The following is a 19,790-nucleotide window of genomic DNA, read 5'->3' on the forward strand; positions in this document are numbered from 1 at the left end:
GAGAACGTAGTGAAGCCGACCCTCACCACCACCGCGGCCACAAGACAAGCCCTCGGTGAAGTGACTTCGGTTGCTGTCAATAGAAAGGTTGGTTTTTTCTCGCAATACCTCAGCTGTGTTGTGACGCCGTAGTTAAGGACGCTGTCAGCAAGCTCGTCACAGGAAAGGAGAAGGAGGAGACCGGCTCGAAAAGAGGTCGTTCCAATTCTACGACTCTCGCCCAACGCGTACCTTTAGGCCCTGGCCGAGGAGTTGCCGCGCCACCCGTCTCTAACACTGTCACCGCCCGCGCGCCCCCCGTTCGCACCAGGATATCAGGCGTCGTCGATGCTAAGCGTACTTCACGGACGTCTGTATCCGATCACGTTCCTATTCCCGAAGAGATCGAGGTGAAAGAGGCAGAGCTTCAGATGGACATTGAGGATGACCTTGCGGTAGACCGTGATCTCGACGACGATGCCGATTTGCTCGTTAACGAGCGAGAGGTTGAGGCAATGATTGGTATTGACGATGATGAAGACGAAGACGTTGGGGAAGCCCTAGCGAACCCTAAATCACAACGAACGCGTATTTGGCCTGAAGTCTCTACCGACCGAGCACGCAAGTTCCATGCGGAAGTTGAGGCCGTACGTGAAGTTTTCGATGATCGGATCGATGTCTTCGATACGACGATGGTTTCCGAATACTCGGAAGAAATTTACGAATACATGTGTGACCTGGAGGTATGCCAATCTTTTCTTGATCTTAGTTCGTCGTTAATTCTATGAAACTTAGGAGGAGATGATGCCCAATCCGAACTACATGGATGGTCAAAACGAAATTACGTGGGGGATGCGCCAGACGCTGGTAGACTGGCTCCTACAGGTTCATTTACGGTACCACATGCTCCCGGAAACGCTGTGGATTGCGGTTAATATCGTGGACCGCTTCCTGACCAAGCGCGTTGTATCCCTCGTCAAACTTCAGCTCGTTGGAGTCACGGCTATGTTCATTGCCGCAAAGTATGAAGAAATCCTGGCACCATCTGTCGATGAATTTGTTTACATGACCGAGAAGGGATACACCAAAGAGGAGATTTTGAAAGGGGAGCGAATCATGTTGCAAACGCTCGAATTCCGGATATCGCATTACTGCTCGCCCTATAGTTGGATGAGAAAGATCAGCAAGTCCGACGATTACGACATCCAAACGAGAACACTCGGCAAATTCTTGATAGAAGTGACCCTACTGGACTACCGTTTTCTAAGGGTAAAACCTAGTATTGTTGCTGCGGTGGGCATGTATAGCGCGAGGAGAATGCTGGGTGGTGACTGGGTAAGTCGCGTCTCGACGTTCGGGTCATGTAACTGATACCTCTTGCTCTTTAGAACGAAGCGTTCGTGTTTTACTCCGGCTACACAGAGGAGCAACTCATTCCGGGACACGAACTACTGGTCGAAAAGCTGACCGAGGAGAATTTTTCTCGACAATATGTCTGCAGGAAGTACGCCAACAAAAAGTTCCTGAAGGCATCTGTTTTTGCCATCGAATGGGCCAAGATTCACTACGAAGCAACCGCCGACCCCATGGTTCTTGCATAAGGAGCCAGCTCGGGGGCGTTTCTTATACTTGCATCACGCTCTGTACTTCTCGTCTGCATCCTCATTATCACCCATCCACGTCTCACCATTTGATCATATCTCATTTGGCGTTCTCATACTTTTCACCTTGTCCTCGCATCTACAATCTCATCATCTTCCTCCCCGGACAGCTGTCCTTCTATGCCTTGCCATTCGCTATCACATCCATGCCCAAACTCTCTCATTACAACTAGAGCTCCAAGCTCTCATCAATTCTCTCACTTATATCAAGATCCTAATGCCCCACCCATGTCTTCATGATTTCATTGTCGCACACTCCACTCTCGCTCATGACTGTTTTTTTTATTCATTCATATTGGTCTTCCTTGTAACATATCTTTGCTTATCTCTCAACTGCATCTGCCTTTCTTGCTTGCTATTCCTTGCTTTGCTTTTCGCATTAGTCTCTTACACATCTCTGGAGATCTGCCTTTCATTATCGTCTCTTCTGGTTTTTCGCGGCGCGCAATGTGGAGCATCTCCGAGTCCTTAGACCTTCCGCTCCTTCTAGTATTTAATATTTATTGCATTCGGATAATGAAATGCATATGCTCTTTGCCCACAACATCTTAATTTCAGCTGCGCGACGGACCAGCATCGTGACACTCGAGCTTATGTAACTACCGGTAAAGGTCGATATCACATGCCAACGATACACTTATAACCGACTCCCCTTCAGAAGCTACTCAACACCATCAACACCTTCAACCAACGTCTCAAAGTTAATGTCGCTGTCATTTAAAGGCCACACAGTCGTCGTTACCGGCGCCGGCGGAGGACTGGGAAAGGCGTAGGTGACTTCAGCTGTCGTTTCCCGCAGATACAGGTTAACGAGTTCTTTGGGAATAGTTATTCACTTCTCTTTGCTTCGCGAGGCGCAAACATCGTTGTTAACGACTTCAATGCTGCTGCTGCGCAGAAAGTTGTTGATGAAATCGTTAAAGGTATGCCCCCAGTTTATGATGTCACCACCCAAACACTAACTGTCGAAATTCAGCTGGCGGAAAGGCCGTCGTTAACACGTCGTCGGTCGCTGACGGTGCAGCTGTCATAAAAACTGCCGTCGATGCCTTTGGCACCGTGACCATTTTAATCAACAATGCAGGGATTCTGCGAGACAAGGGGTAAGTTCCGAAGTTGCACCGTTTAACCCGTCGTCTGACTGTAAGTAGGTTCAAGAACATGTCCGATAAGGAATGGGATCAGATCATGGAGGTTCACTTGAAGGGTGCCTTCTCTTGCACTAAGGCTGCCTGGCCGCTATTCCGCAAGCAGAAGTTCGGCCGTGTCATCAACACCGCCAGTGCCGCTGGTCTGTATGGTATGTGCTGTCTCCACGACGATGACTTGCCTTTTTTTCTTACGAAGAATGCAGGCAATTTTGGACAAGCGAACTACAGTGCTGCCAAGATGGGTCTAGTTGCATTCTCCAAGACACTCGCTCGTGAAGGCGCCAAGTACAACATCAAATCCACCGCTATTGCCCCAGTACGTTGTTGTATTGTCATGAATAAGATCGAACAATGACAAGCATGGGTAGATGGCCGCCTCCGCTATGACCGAGACTATCATGCCCCCTGAGATGCTTGCAAACCTGAGCGTAAGCTACGTTTTCCCCTCGTTATGCTTTGGACACTGATTTCATTGACCAGCCCGAATATGTTGCTCCTTTTGTTGCTGCCATTTGCCATCCCGATGGTCCAGATGCTTCTGGAAAGGTTTTCGAAGTTGGGGCTGGCTTCATTGCCGAGCTTCGATGGGAAAGGAGCAATGGTGCAATCTTCAAGACAGACACATCATTCACCCCCTCCGCTGTATGAAATTTCTCTGAGGTTTTTTGTTTGTTTGGAATAACCGAGTTCAATCAGGTGAAAACCAAATGGCACGAGATCACGGACTTCTCGAAGCCATCCTAGTAAGTAGCAATCAGCGTTGACCATGGCCGAATTCTAACCTCAAGTATTGCAGCCCTACTGCCGTAACGGATGTTGATTCTGTCGTAATGACCCCCCTTTGATTAAACCCTGCGCCTCCTGACGAATTTTTTACTCTAGGGCAAACTCGAGGCCGCAAAGAAACTCCCACCCAACCCGCAATCATCTCCTGCTGTTCGCTTCGATGGTCAAACCGTTATCATCACAGGTGCTGGTGCTGGTCTCGGCCGCGCGTATGCGCTCATGTACGGAAAACTTGGTGCGAACGTGGTTGTCAACGACGTTAGCGAAAAAGGCGCCAACTCCGTCGTCGATGAGGTCATCAAAGGTATTCTCTCGTCAAACTTTTCGTCGCAGTTGCTGATCAGAATTTAGCTGGCGGGAAGGCAGTAGCAGCTGTTTGCTCTGCGGAAGATGGCGATAAAATTGCACAGATCGCCGTGGAGAAGTTTGGTGGCGTGCATGTTCTCATAGCTAATGCCGGTATCCTCCGTGACAAGTCTTTCCAAGCCATGGCTGAGCAGGAGTGGGATATTGTTCTCGCTGTTCATCTCCGGTTAGTCGTCTTCGGTTGCTGGCATTTTTTTTCCTGATTTGCGTCGTGGATAGTGGTACCTTCAAAGTAAGTTTCCGCCAGTCGACAACAGGTGCTTTGTTGACATACTGTTACAGTGCGCGAAAGCTGTCTGGCCTATCTTCCAAAAGCAAAAGTATGGCCGTATCGTGACTACTTGCTCTCAAGTTGGGATCTGTAAGTCATTTCTCAAGTTGATGGTGCTAAGTTATCATGGTTTCTAGACGGAAACTTCGGGCAGGCCAATGTAAGATTGCCCCCTTCACACGATCAACATATTTCTGACTGTAATTTTTAGTACTCGACAGCAAAAGCCGGTATTACTGGTTTAACAAGAACGCTAGCCATTGAGGGAAAGAAGTATGGCATCCTCGCCAACGTCATTGCGCCATCGGCTGGCACGGCTATGACAAGCACCATTTGGCCCCAGGAGATGGTCGACGCTTTCAAGGTGGGCCAACACTTGACACCGAAGTACGACTGCTAAGACATTTCTGAACAGCCCGACTTCATCGCACCTATTGTTGGATATCTTAGTAGCAAAGGTTCGTCGCCCCTGTACCAGCCTCCACTGAGCTGACTTGTTGTGTTTCCTTAGACAATGAAGAAACTTCGGGAGCGTTATTCGAGATTCTCGGAGGCTGGGCTGCACAAACACGCTGGCAACGTTCGGGTGGATATGGATTCCCAACGGTTAAGCCCTTTACGATCGAGGATGTTGTTGCCAAGTGGGGCAACATCACCAACTTCGGTGGGTGCAACGACACTGTCTCGCCTAATAATCGCTGACTTGGGGTATTTTAGAGGATGGCCGAGCAACACACCCTGCGTCAACGCAAGATGCTATCCAACAGGTTTGAGTCATTTCTATGTACTACTTGAAGCGTAATGACCGATTCTGAATAGCTTGTTGAGAACTTTGGTAACAAAGGCGACGCCATCAAGTCAAAACTATAGTCTACCCTCTGTATCTTTATTTTATCTTCATAATATAGCATTTTGTTGTGGCAGAATAAAGCACGATGGCTGCACCGGGAAGCCATTTTGCATGTGATAATGAATTCATATTGAAATGAACTGTATCTCTTCTGTCCGAGTCTCGATTAGCAGCCATGTCTTCGTTCAAGGATCCCAACGCCTTCGCTGACCGAGAAGATTCCGAACTCGTGGCCAAAGCCAAAAGGACGATACCGGACAGCACGACGTACTCATACACAGAGGTATAACACGACTCATGTAACTGTTTTACTTCCAGCACTGATGAGCCTCGTCGCAGCGAGACGTCATTTTATACAACCTAGGCGTTGGTGCTACGGAGAAGGAGTTACAATGGACATTTGAGGGCGACGACCAGTTCTCTGCGTTGCCAACCTTCGGCGTTGTCCCTCAATTTCCATGTAGCGCAGGTTTTCCGCTAGACTGGCTGCCCAATTTCAACCCAGTACGTTTGAGGTCCGGCTCCAGACTTGTATTTTGACTTCGCGCCTCAACAGGCTAAGCTCCTGCATGGAGAGCAATACCTAAACATCAAGGGACCCATTCCGACGCAAGGGGAGCTCGTCAGTGAAGCGAGGTTACAACCGTCCATAATCTTGGTGGAACTTTCATACTAACCATTATACTTATTTAGACTTTTGGAGGTGCTTGACAAGGGCAAGGCCGCAGCGGTGACAATCATCATTGAAACGCGCGACAAGCATTCAGGGAAAGTGGTATTCGAAAACCAATCGACCGTATTCATTCGAGGAGCCGGAGGTTTTGGAGGAAAACGTGTTGGGAATGGTGCGCACTCTTTTTATACGCCCGTTTATCATGACGGTTATAAAAATCTTTACACGTAGACCGTGGTCCTGCCTCAGTGGCGAATAAACCCCCAGCGCGAAGCCCCGACGTTGTTATGGAGGAAAGAACGACCCCCTCACAGGCAGCACTCTACCGGTACGTATCCGAATTTACACACCTCTAAAGAATTCAACTAAACACCAACCTATTTCGCCAGTTTGAGTGGCGATTATAACCCTTTGCATGTTAGTTTACCGTTAAGCTCGTGTTTTGCATCGCCTCACTGCTCTTCGATCGCTTAGATCCTGCCCGAATTTGCCGCTATTGGAGGCTTTGACCAGCCCATTCTCCATGGTCTTTGCTCGATGGGTATCTCTGGAAAGCACGTGCTCAAGGCATTTGGACCGTATAAGGATATCAAAGTTCGGTAAGCCATGCTTTTTGCTCGCCTGGCAGACTCATAACCACGAGCAGGTTTGCTGGTGTTGTATACCCAGGTGAAACAGTTGTGACTGAGATGTGGAAAGAAGGGTCAACTGTCATATTTAGTTCGTTATCCTCCCCCGATCATGACATCCTGCCTGACACACCACTCGCAGCGGCCAAAGTAAAGGAGCGCAATTCTATCTCTCTGGCAGCGGCGGCAGCCACATTGGCGGATACATCGGGCAAGGCACGGCTTTAACGTTTTAAATTGCATGTATCACCAAATGATTTATACTATGAAGCCGAGGTTAAGAGCATGCACAGTAAAGAAGGCTAGCGGAATATATGAAAAAAATTATGAGACGATCCTGACCTTCCACAATGAATTATTTATAACTTTAAGGGGCATAGATATGGGTGGATATATGATTAATGGCAAGTAGCGAGCACGCCGAAGGGATCGGAACCTGTGCAAAAGTGATAAATAGGAGTGGTATTGAAGGATAAAACATACCTGGGTAATACCAAAATGTGACAGCGAGGATAACATATAGACCTAGTTGTTCAAAAATGAGCGATCTGAAAATGTTTGTACCATTATCATACCCATAAGGATGAGGCCATCTAGCCAATTCGATTTACCATTCTGCACCACATAGTTGACGGTGAGAACTACAACAAAAAGGTCAGTGTTGTGACAAGAGTGGATTGTACTGAGGTTTTGCCTGCAAGAAACATGGTTACTGATTCATAAGGGTCAAACAGTAGAGTCATTGGCTTTCCCATGATCCAGCCCAAGATTACAATAAGGCTTGTAAGGAGTTAACGATGCATTCACGATCCAATCGAGTTATGACATACGGAATGACAAAGAGAGCGATTTGCTGGGAAGGAAATGAAATTTGATTTCCTTTTTTTGTGAGAAACAAAACTCACAATGCTAGAGCCAACGGCGACACTTAAACCCAATGTCAACTTATCTTTCACTGAAACGGTAACGGCCGTTAGATGCTCTGTGGGCCTATCCTTAGGATGCTAAGTAGAAATGATGAATTGTATAATTACGAGCGGCATTCCCCACAATAGGCAGGAGAATCACTGCAACGAACTCATTGCTGATGCCGTGGGTTTCCGTAAGGCCACTGATCGAGCCAACCAGCCAATCAGCGGTTATGGTCACAAGCTGTAGATGGCATGAGTGCCTCGTGAGCGAGAAGAGTCAACAAAACATACCACAATCACGACAGCCAATAGAAGAATGGTCATCCAGGCTGTCATTTGAGGCAGAGCCTCCTCCTCCTCTTCCGCCGGGGTTTCCTCTAAATTAATTCCCTGAGGTTCGTCAATATCCGAGGCAGTGAGTGTGCGGCCGACGGGACGAAGGCTAGCGCTGGGACGACCACCAAAGGTGATACCCTTCTTCGTCCTCTCGTTGAATAACCCAGTCGCTGCTGCCTTTGTCTTTGCAACGAATGTTTCGGCTGCATCCCTCTCTTCCTTGCCCTTCTTTACGTATTTTGTTGACTGAATGGCGTTGTCGTTCGAGTACAATGTGGCGTGCGAGTAAAGTTGGAAATATAGGTAGCCACAGTATACTGTTCAGATAATAGGTGCACAACGATACCCAAATAGTAGTTGATACCCGAGGCTTACTGAAAAAAAGAATAATGGCGACCTGCGAACGTGGTCAATGCCTTTGTCCGAAGGAAGAAGGCAGAACCTACACCATGGCTGGCTGACACAATGTCCGCTGCCTCAGTTGGGTTATCTACTGCTGGGTCAGCTGAGAAGTGGAAAGCCGCCGGCAGGAGAACCGCAATGACACTAATTGTCAACAACGACGAATTGAGTTGTGTGGTACCTACGAAATACGATAAGTAGGGCGGAAATGTTTACAAGAACGATGAGCGCACTGATTCCATAGCCTTGTTCTGAGTACTTTAACCCTCCTGCAAAAAAGCACATGCCCAGGACGAGTACTGGCAACGTCAACGATTACATCGCCGTACGGGGTTGAAAGAAGCTAGCGTGCGCACACAGATTGCTGAGGACGGAACCGACCACTGGAAGGCAAAAATAAGCTTTCGTGCTGCAAGCGCTGATCGATTACTTTTGTGGTCAACAGCCATCCCGAGCGAGTTTGGTGCGAGAATGGCGTAGGATGACGAACTTACATGACGCTTGTACAATTTGCAATTCACATTTTAAGAGGGCAATAATCTGTAAGGGCATCATTATCTATCAAATTTTAGTTTTCCTCAACGCTTACTGCAACGACTAATTCAACTCTAGAAAAGTGTTGAAACTTTGCCAATACTTGACCAATTAAAGGAGACATACGTGTTTCCCTATAGCGTAAGTTTTATCTAGCGTGAAATGATTCAAAGGGGTAGGAGGACACTCACAAGAGTAGCATTGAGAAGTCCAGCCAATGTCTGACCCACTCGGATTGATAGTTCATCGGTGGCAAAGGCCAATAACTGCGTCACATTAATCAAATCAACGCTTTGTATGCTACAAAAGCTCACCTTCGCTAGGGGTATTATAGAAAAAAATGAAACTATCGGCCGCAGGTAAATCAAAATCGAAATCTTGCTGAAAACCACTCACAGATAAAAACGAGGGTGTCTTTGTTCTTGTTTGAATCTGGAAGAGCCCAGTGTAGGGCCCACTAGAAGAATCTGAGAACCTGGGGAACTTCGAGAATGGCGACGCTCACTGATACGGGTATACACACGAGAAGAAGATTCAACCCTGCGGCGGTTGAGCGAAGAATGTATCGTGGAGGCGAATGTAAGCTCACATGATGCGATTAAGATGGCCTTTAAGCTCTTAAGAAAAGTAGGAGGTGGTGCAAGTTTCTTTTGTGGGGTTAGCATCAAGGTCGTTTGGCGGCGTATGTGCTCGAAACGGGATCCTGATCTTGTTGCTTTGCGTGTTGATCGTTTATGAGAGGGTCCCATGGTGGGTGGATATACAGTTCTAGTCGGTGACCTTGGTTGGTTGGGTATATCGTGATCCAGAGCCGCAGTTTTGTCGCCTGGTGATTCTGAAGGTTTGCAACAATAGTTGTGGGTCAGCAGCTGGCATAGAACAGCTTCATGATAGGAAACGCACCCATTTTCAAGGCTATTGATCAGTATTTTTGTAGAGCCTCTGCTGTAGGGGGTGAGAGCGCTGGAAGCACTATAAGGGTGAGTGGAAATGAGGTGTTACTTACTCAGGAGCCCTACTTATTGTTAGATCGTTCGACGTCCCTCGTTGCTGACCACATACATAGCACAGCAATTCGAATACAAGCCAAACACATCTGTAACACAAATTCAATTTACCATTGTCAGTGTTGCCGCGAAGCGAATCGAAGTGGTGAAATGTGCTTACTGGATATATTTCTGTATACATCTCAGACCATACCGTTCGAGTCGTTCTCTCGCAATTTTCGTCCATCCACCACCTGTCTCTTGAGGTTCCGTCTGCAACAGCACTTCCCGCCACTCACGCTTCTCTCTCCTCATTCGTAGAAATTGCCTTCTCAAAATCCGGGACAGCCATCTGATTATCACCTCTACCTCCGCCTAAAGGCCGACACCCACAGCGGGCACCTGGCCCTTCACGTCCTGCCCAATCAACCTTCGCGCGCTTCTCCCTTTTCCAAAAGGCGCAGATTCGCCCTTCCTTCGCACAACCCTCAAAAACAGAGTTGACGATCCAATGCTCTTGCAGCAGGTACAAATTCATCATGGCGCGGTCCCCCGGGGGAGGGTCGGTTGCCAATGCGATGGCAGCCTAGGGAAACACAATGTAAATTCTGGAGGAAGACTTCAAATCTCCTCGACACCGATGAAAGGGAAAAGGGGGGAAGCGAACGGGATACTGTATACATCCGGCACCAGCAACTTCAACATTCACCTCCCGTTTTCTTTCTCATCGAAGGCGTATCGTCCGAACCTCAGCCACAATATCCGGTTGTGGACATCGAACGACGAGTACCTCGACCTATCGGACATTCTATAACGACTCGCTCTCGGGCCTCCGCCGCACACGAAACGGGGAAGCGTTACACACAGAGCATAAACAGGTCTTGTCAACTATCAACATCAACCAGGAAAGCAGCGTAAAAGATCTAACCGACAGCAGGAGGCGGTCGAAGCGCAGTCCGAATTGGGAGGCAAAAGACACGTTATTGCGGAGACGGTAGGTGTGTGCGAAGTCATTCTGGACGTTAGTAAAGATACCGTTCGTCATTCAACTTCAACATCGTCTCGTTAATTCAAGGGAGGAAAGTGGGAGAATGTGGGCGTGCGAGAACCCGAACACGCCAGGACTTTAGAAAGTGGCAGAATAGAGCCAGCTGCGTAAATAATCATTAGCTATCGACGTTGAAGTCAAACTTACCTGAAGTTGGGATGCTCGACGGCCACAAGGCCTCATTTGGGCCATCATGGATCAACTTTTAAACCAAAGGGCCACAAGTTGGCCTCCCACCGAGCAATTCAATGTAAGCATGGTCAATTTGGGTGCTTTTTTGAGACATCCTGCTGTAGTCTATTCGACGTCAGTCACTCAGTTCGACGGATGGTGACGCCAAAAGGCTTGACGCCAGATGGATCCATCATGATGGCTACCCAAAAGAGTGTCAGCCGCTCCTGCGTTCAGCGAGAAAACTTGCACCTTCATTTCCAGGCAATTTCTGAGAACTGCTGTTCAAAAACGCAGCACAAGCCCATCTTCAGCCAATCAGGCGCCTTCAAGTCCAGCAGATTTTATTGAACCCTGTGAGTGCCGTACAGAACCAGTATGCAAGAATGTCGAGCCTTCCCATAGAAGAGGGTAAACCAACCGAGGAACGGAAAACGGCGCTCGGTCAAGGAGTCCACGTGCTGGGGATATATAAAAATAGACAACTGGGGGTCTCCTGGCCTCCAGGCGCTCTCCTTTCCTTCTCTCATCCTGACTCCGCCTTCAGTATCTTAACATGAGCAGAGCGAGCGTTCTTGCGGGTGCTCACCACTTTGTTGCTAACAACAACACATTCAATACCGCTAACACCGTGAGTAGAATGGTTATCATATAAATGTTCCATTGAACCAAACTGATAGCGTGATCCCGGGCAGATACACATCCACAACAGCAATTATGTCAATAGGATGATGTCTGATGGAGTCATTCCCCTCATGCCAAATCCAAGCAATCGGTTTACAGGGCAGAGAGAAGTCATCACCAAACTCAAGAGGCATTTTTTCAGCACGAATGACTTAGCTCAGAAGAGAAAGTTCTTTCTATTAAATGGAATGGGGGGCATTGGAAAGACTCAAATTTGCTTGAAGTTTGTTGAGGAAATGTCTGACTGGTGAGTATTGGCAGCAAAGAGGCAGATCCCTTCTAATATTTTAATTACCATTAGTTTCTCTTCTGTTTTTTGGATTGATGCTTCCTCAGTTGGCACCATCACACAGGGACTCAAGGGTATCTGTAATCTTCCTGCAGCTCAGTCTAGTGGACTAGATGGGTCACTTGAATCTGTTCTTCACTGGATTGGCTCCTTGAAAGAGAACTATGTAATTGTCTTTGACAATGCTGATGTTCTATCACCTGCTGAGCTGGAGGGTTATCTTCCCACACCTGGAAAATGGGGGAACATTCTAATAACTAGTCGCAACTCTGCCATGCAATGTTTGACTTTGTCAGAAAATTCTCTTGAAGTGACAGAAATGAAAGAAAGTGATGCTATTGAACTACTTCTAAAATCCAGTTGCTTGGATCCATTCAGGGTAGACTTTCAAGCTGATGCTTTGAAGATTGTGAAGGAGCTCTCTAGTGTTCCTCTTGCTATTGATCAGGCTGGTGCTTATATTGCTTCTGGAGCTACTACTATTGGAAACTATCTTGCAAAGTATTTTGAGCATCGGGAAACATTATTATCAGATTCTGAATTTACTGGAGCATCTAGGTATAACAGGACTGTGTATGAAACTTGGGAGCTATCATACAAAGAAATTCAACAAAGGGCTGAATCTGATGATTCCCATAAGGCCAATGCAGCCAATATTGCAATGCTCCTCCTGGATATAATTCCTTTCCTCCATCATGAGGGAATCACTGAGGAAATATTTTCTTATGCTGCTCTTCAAAAAGATCAAAAAACCTCTCACCCTAAATTGCCACTTGCGAGTTCTATGCTGGATCAGAGACTGCTTCCTCTAAACAAGGCAGGTACTTGGGATAATTTACTTTTTGGAGAAGGCATTCGGGTATTGCTGTTCTTCTCCTTAATCAAGAAATCACCATTTGATGGTGTGTATGCAATGCATCCACTGGTGCATACCTGGGGCAGAGACAGAATGACTTCAGATGAGAGGGAAAGATGTTGCTTAATGACATATGTTACTTTATCTTGTTCACTGAGATGGGATGAAAGCCAACCATATAAATTCCAGAGGGTCTTGGTGACACATCTAAGAGCAAATATGGAGTATTCTAGATCAGGAAGTAATCAGAGCACTATCTATTACTTGGATGATGCTTATGCCAAATTTGGAGATCTTTTGCGAAAACAAGGATATATAAAGGAAGCAGAAATCTTGCAGACTAAAGTTCTGGATACAAGGAATAAAATTCTTGGAGTAGAACACCTAGATACAATCAGAGCTATGGCAAGTCTCGCATCAACAAATCGAGACCTGGGAAAATACACAGAGGCAGAGAAGCTGGAGATCCAAGTTCTGGAAGCAAGGAACAGACTTCTTGGAGTGGAACACCTAGATACAATCGATGCCATGGCAAATCTAGCAGCAATATATCAACACCTAGGAAAAGATACAGAGGCAGAGAAGCTGGAGGTCCAAGTTTTGGATGCAAATACCAGAATTCTTGGAGTGGAACATCCAGACACAATTGCAGCCATGGCTAATATAGCATCAACATATCAATGCATGGGAAAATACACAGAGGCAGAGAAACTGGATATCCAAGTACTGGATGCAAGGAACAGAATTCTTGGAGTGGAACACCCCCACACCATCATAGCTATGGCAAATCTAGCAGCAACATACCGATGCCTGGGAAGGTTCACAAGGGCAGAGAAGCTGGCGATCCAAGTTTTGGATGCAAGCACCAGAATTCTTGGAGTGGAACACCCAGACACAATCATAGCCATGGCTAATCTAGCATCAACATATCAATACATGGGAAAATACACAGAGGCAGAGAAACTGGATATCCAAGTTCTGGATGCAAGGAATAGAATTCTTGGAGTGGAACACCCCAACACCACTCTAGGCATGGGAAACTTATCAGCAACCCTTCAAAATCCTGAGAAAAGAGGTATGTATTTTGATAACTTTCATTTAAATCTCCCTCTTATATTTACATACATAGTGCACCATCTGTCCAATATTGCAAAGAAAATCCCAAAATTCAAATTCAAAATGGCACACTTATTTCAAAAAAAGAATGATATTGAGGACTTTACAGGACATAGTACCTGATTCATGTACCCAATCATTCCATGCTTCTCAATGACACTGATATTCTATCCTGACTCATATCTTGATGTGTAGTTGAATTTCTTTTTGTTTAATTGGTTTTATTGATGGCCAAATTCATAATGCACAAAACATCTCTGCACTTCAGTTTCAAAAAAGCTGAGATTTGAAATAACTCCACAGTTTGATTCAAAAAATTGTGAAGATTGTGTAGTATGTATTTTATAGTGCACAAAATATTTTCACACTTTGTTTAAAAAATGCAAACATTCTCTGTCATATATTTTACAATGCACAGATTACCTCTGCACTTTGTTGAAAGAAATGTTGAACTTCTCTGCCATATATTCTGTATACCTTCCATGCTCCTTGAAAAAATGTGGAAATTTCCATCATCTATTTTACAATGCATGAGATATCTGTGTACTTTGTTGTGAAAAAATGTGGAGATTCTCCACCATTGTCAGAGTTCAAAGTTTCTAGTGTTGCAAATACAAGTTAGTTACTTTGAATATAATGAGAACTTACTGAGAGTGCAATCTGTTTATGATATGTGTTTGTAGTTGGGAGCAGTCCTAGATCACATGAGTTCTTGGTCTAACCTTAGACTAAATACTTTAGCTACTACCTAAGAGAATGTCTCAGAATTGAGTGTCACATTTGGATGTATGGCTAGGTTATGTGTGAACTAATGTTGTCTAACAGTTCTAACCTGAAATTGAGTGAGTGCATTGAGATGAGGCCCTAAGACCTTGAGATTGAACCCACTGGAACACAAAAAAAATTATTTACATAGTTATAGCAAGCCCTTTAGCCACCAGTTACAACCCACCACCCTTGCAATGTGATGATAAATGCCCATCAACACCATCCTGGTTCATTTTGCTCATTCTTAGTTCTTTACAAGGTATGTAAGGGTATGTAATCTACACAATCATTGCAAATGCTACAATCCAGCCAAGGTTTGTACAATATTTGGTTCTTTATATACAAGGCAGGTGTCAAATTGTAATGATTATATCAGATTGTGTTGATTATATACCCTTCCATACCCACCTTGGGCCTGGTGCTTTATAAGTGCTAGGGCCCCTCAGAGGCCAATTCTTTGTCTGGTGGTAATTGGCCTCTGAGGGGGGTGATCTTGCCACTTCACACGCTGTCATTCCAAAAATAGCCCTGGCTGATGGTTGCTGGTGTCCAGACACATGCTGCAGATGAGCGCTTGCATGCTTTGCCAGCAACGAACCCCTTCTGAGACCAATGACCTCCACCCTCTTCACTGACATATTGCCCACCAATCACTTTCTCCGTCTATGTCTCTTGTGCAGCATGGTACACCACCAAACAGCAAGTGCTAAGCAATCAGAGTCAGAGCACTTGCTTACTGCTACAGCAACTAGCTAGCAATGAACCTGACAATGAATGACCTCCACCCTGATAACATGTTTGTCACACCAACCACCCATAGGGAATGTCACGGGCTACCCTGGGGTTTTCCAGAGTAACCTGCACCCATACCCATCAAAACCCATACCTGCATCCACGGGTGTGGGTTTTTGCAGGTACGGGTCGAGGGTTTACAAAAACCTGGGGGTTCCCAACCCATGTGCAGGTATCCCTCCAGAAATGACCAATGAACCTTGCAAAGGCAGTGCAAGTGTCAATCGATACTGCCATGGAAACCTGCGAGGATCGGAAAGTCAGGAAATGGTAACTGGGGCACAGGGCATGCGCCAGTGTTTTGATGGCATCGTGTTGTGTGGTGGTGAGCAACTGCATGTGACTGTATTGGCATTGACCTGCAAGGTGGGGTCCATTGGCAGGTGTTGTCGTCATTGTGCTGTTGTGATAGTCAGTAGACGAAAAGAAAAGAAAACTTCACGGGCGCACCTTGTAAGCCCACCCTCTGGTTGTGTCTATCCCCCCCATATTCCATTGTGTTTGACTCATTGTTATTGGTAACTGGGGCACAGGGCATGCGCCAGTGTTTTGACAGTATTGTGTTGTGTGGTTGGTGGTGAGCAACTGCATGTGTGTTACAGACTCTTTTTCTCATATAAACATATACGCGCAGACACTTACAAAACTCTTAAGATGTATCTAGACCATACTGGACAGTTCTAGACACGCACTCCAGCTAGATTCCTTTACTTTTCTCATATGACTCTTATAGACTAGATACAACTTGTATGACTCTACACAAGTCATACGAACTCATACTTTTGACTTGTATTTGACTCATACCCTTAGTATATAAGTAGGGTACTTCCATTTGTATTCGGTAGCTTGAACCTAGGCAATCTAAGCTTAGTTCCTCCTCATCAGACCCTCAGAAACAAAGATCGCCCTTGAACTCTATAGTCTTTCGACTTAGAGCCTCTTTTGAAACCTTGACGATAAAGTCTTCAATGTTGAAGACTTAATACACGTTTGACTTAACAGAAGTCAGTGTATCATAGAACCTTGGACTGACCTTCGGGCGCAAGGCTACTAGAACCTACCGTGTCGCTTTAAGGGCCAAGCGAACATTGTAGTGACCCACTTTGTCTCAACGACAAGAACTGTGGTAGACGAACAAACAAACAAACACGAAAGCTTAACATAACTGCCCGTTACACTTAACAACCGTAACAATGTGACCATGTTGGCGTTGATCTGTGAGGTGGGGTCCATTGGCAGGTGCTGTCATTGTGGTGCTGTTGTAATAGTCAGGAAACAAAAAGAAAAGAGAACTTCACAGGCGCACCTTGTAAGCCCGCCCTCTGTTTGTGTCTATCCCCCCCATATTGCCATCATGTTTGACTCGTCGTTGTTGTGGTTGCTGTCGTCTGTGTGTCACTACTACTGACCAACATATCTGAGTCTTTTGCATTGTTGTTGCTGTGCCACACTGTCTGGTAACCGTGCTGGAGGGTATGGTGGTGGAGGTTGAGTGTCGTGGTGAAGGTGACGCATTCGTGATTGACATGTCACACCCATCACACCCATGTCACAGGTATGGGTTTTGCTGGGGTATGAAAATGCCAACCCGTGCCCACCTGCAACCTCAACCTGTATGGGTTTGTAAACCTGTGACATTCCCTAGCCACCCACCCTGCCTACACTCCTTACGCATTCTTTTACTCCAGCAACAGGGTCCTACACCGCTGCCGATATCCAGAGATAATTGTGAAATGGACTGATACACCAAACACTGGTGCGGAATTATGGCCGCTGTGGAAGGGGTTATGGGAGCTGGTTGAATTTCTGTTATCCAAATAGGTATGTCTATCATCATTCATCCTTGAGGGTGACCAGATCTCAGGAGGCCAACACGCAGGATGCTCACACATGGAAAGTTGAACCTTTCGACAATTGAGATAATCCCCAACTCTGAGTCCTCCCTTCATGTAGGATTCTTCTACGTCTGTGCTCACATCAACCATAAAAGTCCTGATTCCAGCTGCTGCTCCGAGCTTGATGTGTCACACATTTACCAAATCTCTTGGTCATGACACTTGTCCTCCTACCTGAACATCCACTCTGGATAGGAAGAATGCTTTGCTGGGTTTTCAGTGATAGGGAAGAAATACAGAGACAAGTGGATAGTAATTTGCAGGTGGGTAATGTTTGCCATTTATATTTCTGTCTTTTTTGTTGATGATTCCTTGTTCCCAAGACATACAATGCTTGCCCCCTGCTATTTGGTGAACTTCAGTTCTCTCCTCTGATCAGAAGGTACTCTGACCATAATAGGTTTGAGCCAGGTGTTGAGATGCTTCCTGATTATATCTCACATTCTAGCAACATGTCAATCTTCGCCAATGTCGACATCTCATCCCTCTCTGTGGGCCATGCGCTAGATCATGTATTAGATTTTATTTGGGTGTAGGTTAGATTATTAAGAGATCTTACGATATTGATACTTGTAATACACATCTTCCATCCTTGCCATTGATTAAAAAATGACAAATTACAATGTGGAGACTACAACATAAAAAAAACAACATCAGATGCACCAATTTATGTCCTACAGTAGCCTTGCATTCGTAGATATAGAATTACTCTTTTGTATTCAAAGTGGCTTGATGTAGGATGAAATTCATAGGGAGGGAGCCTTCGTAGGCCATAACTGTCACTACAATCCTTAAGACACCAATCTTTGATGTAGCCTGCGTAGTCTGACCTTTACTCCAGAAAAATATAATTTGAGGCTTGCCTCCACCTCCCTCCTCAATTCTAGCTCAATAAAACTGTTCTTTATGCACTGGGGTATGCAACAGCTGATATTGGTATTATTTCCATATAGATTGAAGCAGGTAGTCTGGAGGAAAGGTGATTTTCACAGCACCATTTCAGTAAACAGCTTGTGTGTCCTTTCTGTTTTGAGTTCACATTCTTAAAAAAACTGTTGTATAGTACTTGATAGTATAGCCAAAGCCCACAGGTGCTTGTCAAGAAAAGAAACAGTTAGAGAAAGAAAAAATGCAGTAACCTTTTCAGGGGGCTACATTTACATTCCAACCATAATTATACAAGTCTACAGAAACCCTTCAGGCTATTCAGCTTTTCCCAAATAAACAAATTATGAAAAGAAAGCAGTACTTATATGCATGTGTCAAGCTATTCCGATCTTGGGGAATTGTGAGTGGTCCCAGGAAATGGAACATTGATTGAGCGGGATGTTTAAAATGCTTGTTGATATGCTCATGAGTTTCATGGTTTTCAGTGTGATACATGGCAGAGTGACCAACATGTTTTTCTAATTTTATGAACAATTTTTTTTTCGGGGGCACAAGGTGCTAGGTTGATGCTGTGGACCATGACATAGTCAGCCCCAAGCCTGGAGGTGTAGGTGCTGCCGTTCAAACTGAACCATAGCTGCCCAATGTGAATCACTACAAATAATTGTAAGTAGTAGCCCTGAAATTCATATTGTACAGAATGGAATACTATGGGAGCGGGAGGGAGGATATTGTGAGGGTGTCGCAGGGCTAGCAGTGCAGCCACCACCACAGGCTGTCGGCTTGACACTCCAGTTATTTTTAGATGTCAAAAAAAGCATCCTTAATTTGGATTTGCGTGCTAGTGATAGAGTGACTATACCCTTCAGAGGCCAATTGCCACCATCAAAAGAATCAGCCTCTGAGGCCTTCTGTCACTCAGAAGCGTCATGAGGTGTCCATACCCTTATATTGTTCTCCCCAATTTGCTGATGTGGTGTTGTATACTCAGGTGAAACAGTTGTGACTGAGATGTGGAAAGTTGAAGGGTCTGTCATATTCAGTTCATAATCCTCCCCCCAATCATGACATCCTGCCTGACAAACCACTCACAGCAGCCAAAGTAAAGGAGCACAATTCTATCTCTCTGGCAGCGGCAGCAGCCACATTGACAGATCCATTGGGCAAGGCACACTTTTAACATTTTAATTCGCATGTACCACTAAATGGTTTATACTACTATGAAGCCAAGGTTGTTACAGCTAACTGCATAATCATAGACCATGATATCTAAATTTTACTTTGTGTGCCTTTATTTGTACAAACAACCACATTAGGTAGAACACCCTTCAAGTTCCAACCACTCCACCCTTACTATCAGTGACCAGGAGTTTGAAACGATTTGACCTTTGGCTATATTATGCCACAACCACTACACTCCGGGCTCTAAATTTTGTGGGGTTGTGAATGTGTATCTCATGAACATAAATGTATTTTTTATTTTTTTATTGTACAATTGTGGAAGCTGACGGAGGCTTCCCAGTCGTCGAAGTCGATTGTTTTGGGAGATTGAAATGGTTGTCACGTCCAAGTCACAAACAACTGTCAGAATTTTGATAGGTGATGCTAACATCAGGGTTCAAATCCATGAGCCTTAGATCACACTTGTCACGCTCACCCGACAAAGAATCAAAGTTCATTGAACTGTAAACTGAGTTCTTCGTATTTCTGATCAAATTTTCGTATTTGAGGTCCCCTAGTTTACTAGT

The 19,790-nt window shown here is 45.5% G+C and overlaps 5 protein-coding genes across 5 annotated transcripts; 2 read left to right on the forward strand and 3 right to left on the reverse strand.

The window, feature by feature from the left end:
* Positions 1 to 152: 152 nt before the first annotated feature.
* Positions 153 to 1,580, forward strand: LACBIDRAFT_190376 (uncharacterized protein; the record flags this gene model as incomplete). Its single annotated transcript, XM_001880640.1, has 4 exons — positions 153 to 299; positions 336 to 722; positions 775 to 1,314; positions 1,368 to 1,580. The coding sequence occupies exons 2-4, from the start codon at positions 411 to 413 to the stop codon at positions 1,578 to 1,580; spliced, it is 1,065 nt and encodes a 354-aa protein (XP_001880675.1). The 5' UTR covers positions 153 to 299; positions 336 to 410.
* Positions 1,581 to 2,344: 764 nt separating this feature from the next.
* On the forward strand, positions 2,345 to 6,594 carry MFP-1 (multifunctional beta-oxidation protein; the record flags this gene model as incomplete). Its single annotated transcript, XM_001880641.1, has 26 exons — positions 2,345 to 2,409; positions 2,469 to 2,563; positions 2,617 to 2,743; positions 2,792 to 2,940; positions 2,995 to 3,107; positions 3,160 to 3,219; positions 3,272 to 3,433; positions 3,686 to 3,881; positions 3,929 to 4,109; positions 4,163 to 4,175; positions 4,226 to 4,304; positions 4,352 to 4,374; positions 4,426 to 4,578; positions 4,630 to 4,672; positions 4,726 to 4,878; positions 4,932 to 4,981; positions 5,034 to 5,049; positions 5,235 to 5,347; positions 5,404 to 5,568; positions 5,621 to 5,700; positions 5,758 to 5,909; positions 5,969 to 6,065; positions 6,127 to 6,154; positions 6,212 to 6,336; positions 6,381 to 6,457; positions 6,509 to 6,594. The coding sequence occupies 26 exons, from the start codon at positions 2,345 to 2,347 to the stop codon at positions 6,592 to 6,594; spliced, it is 2,601 nt and encodes an 866-aa protein (XP_001880676.1).
* A 170-nt stretch (positions 6,595 to 6,764) lies between these two features.
* LACBIDRAFT_297131 (uncharacterized protein) lies at positions 6,765 to 8,300 on the reverse strand (the record flags this gene model as incomplete). Its single annotated transcript, XM_001880875.1, has 10 exons — positions 6,765 to 6,802; positions 6,850 to 6,891; positions 6,942 to 7,007; positions 7,061 to 7,146; positions 7,197 to 7,219; positions 7,272 to 7,348; positions 7,401 to 7,518; positions 7,569 to 7,930; positions 8,011 to 8,196; positions 8,249 to 8,300. The coding sequence occupies 10 exons, from the start codon at positions 8,298 to 8,300 to the stop codon at positions 6,765 to 6,767; spliced, it is 1,050 nt and encodes a 349-aa protein (XP_001880910.1).
* Positions 8,301 to 9,006: 706 nt separating this feature from the next.
* LACBIDRAFT_297132 (uncharacterized protein) lies at positions 9,007 to 9,298 on the reverse strand (the record flags this gene model as incomplete). Its single annotated transcript, XM_001880876.1, has 2 exons — positions 9,007 to 9,089; positions 9,139 to 9,298. 2 exons carry the CDS (start codon positions 9,296 to 9,298, stop codon positions 9,007 to 9,009), a joined length of 243 nt encoding a protein of 80 aa, XP_001880911.1.
* A 4,984-nt stretch (positions 9,299 to 14,282) lies between these two features.
* Positions 14,283 to 16,691, reverse strand: LACBIDRAFT_326909 (uncharacterized protein; the record flags this gene model as incomplete). Its single annotated transcript, XM_001880877.1, has 13 exons — positions 14,283 to 14,298; positions 14,348 to 14,359; positions 14,422 to 14,447; positions 14,532 to 14,586; positions 14,876 to 14,999; positions 15,104 to 15,173; positions 15,275 to 15,305; positions 15,354 to 15,659; positions 15,723 to 15,844; positions 15,902 to 15,919; positions 16,293 to 16,306; positions 16,396 to 16,501; positions 16,566 to 16,691. The coding sequence occupies 13 exons, from the start codon at positions 16,689 to 16,691 to the stop codon at positions 14,283 to 14,285; spliced, it is 1,026 nt and encodes a 341-aa protein (XP_001880912.1).
* Between the last annotated feature and the right edge of the window lie 3,099 nt (positions 16,692 to 19,790).

The sequence above is a fragment of the Laccaria bicolor genome, genomic scaffold (genome assembly GCF_000143565.1).
Source record: "Laccaria bicolor S238N-H82 LACBIscaffold_11 genomic scaffold, whole genome shotgun sequence".
Classification (NCBI taxonomy): Eukaryota; Fungi; Basidiomycota; class Agaricomycetes; order Agaricales; family Hydnangiaceae; genus Laccaria; species Laccaria bicolor.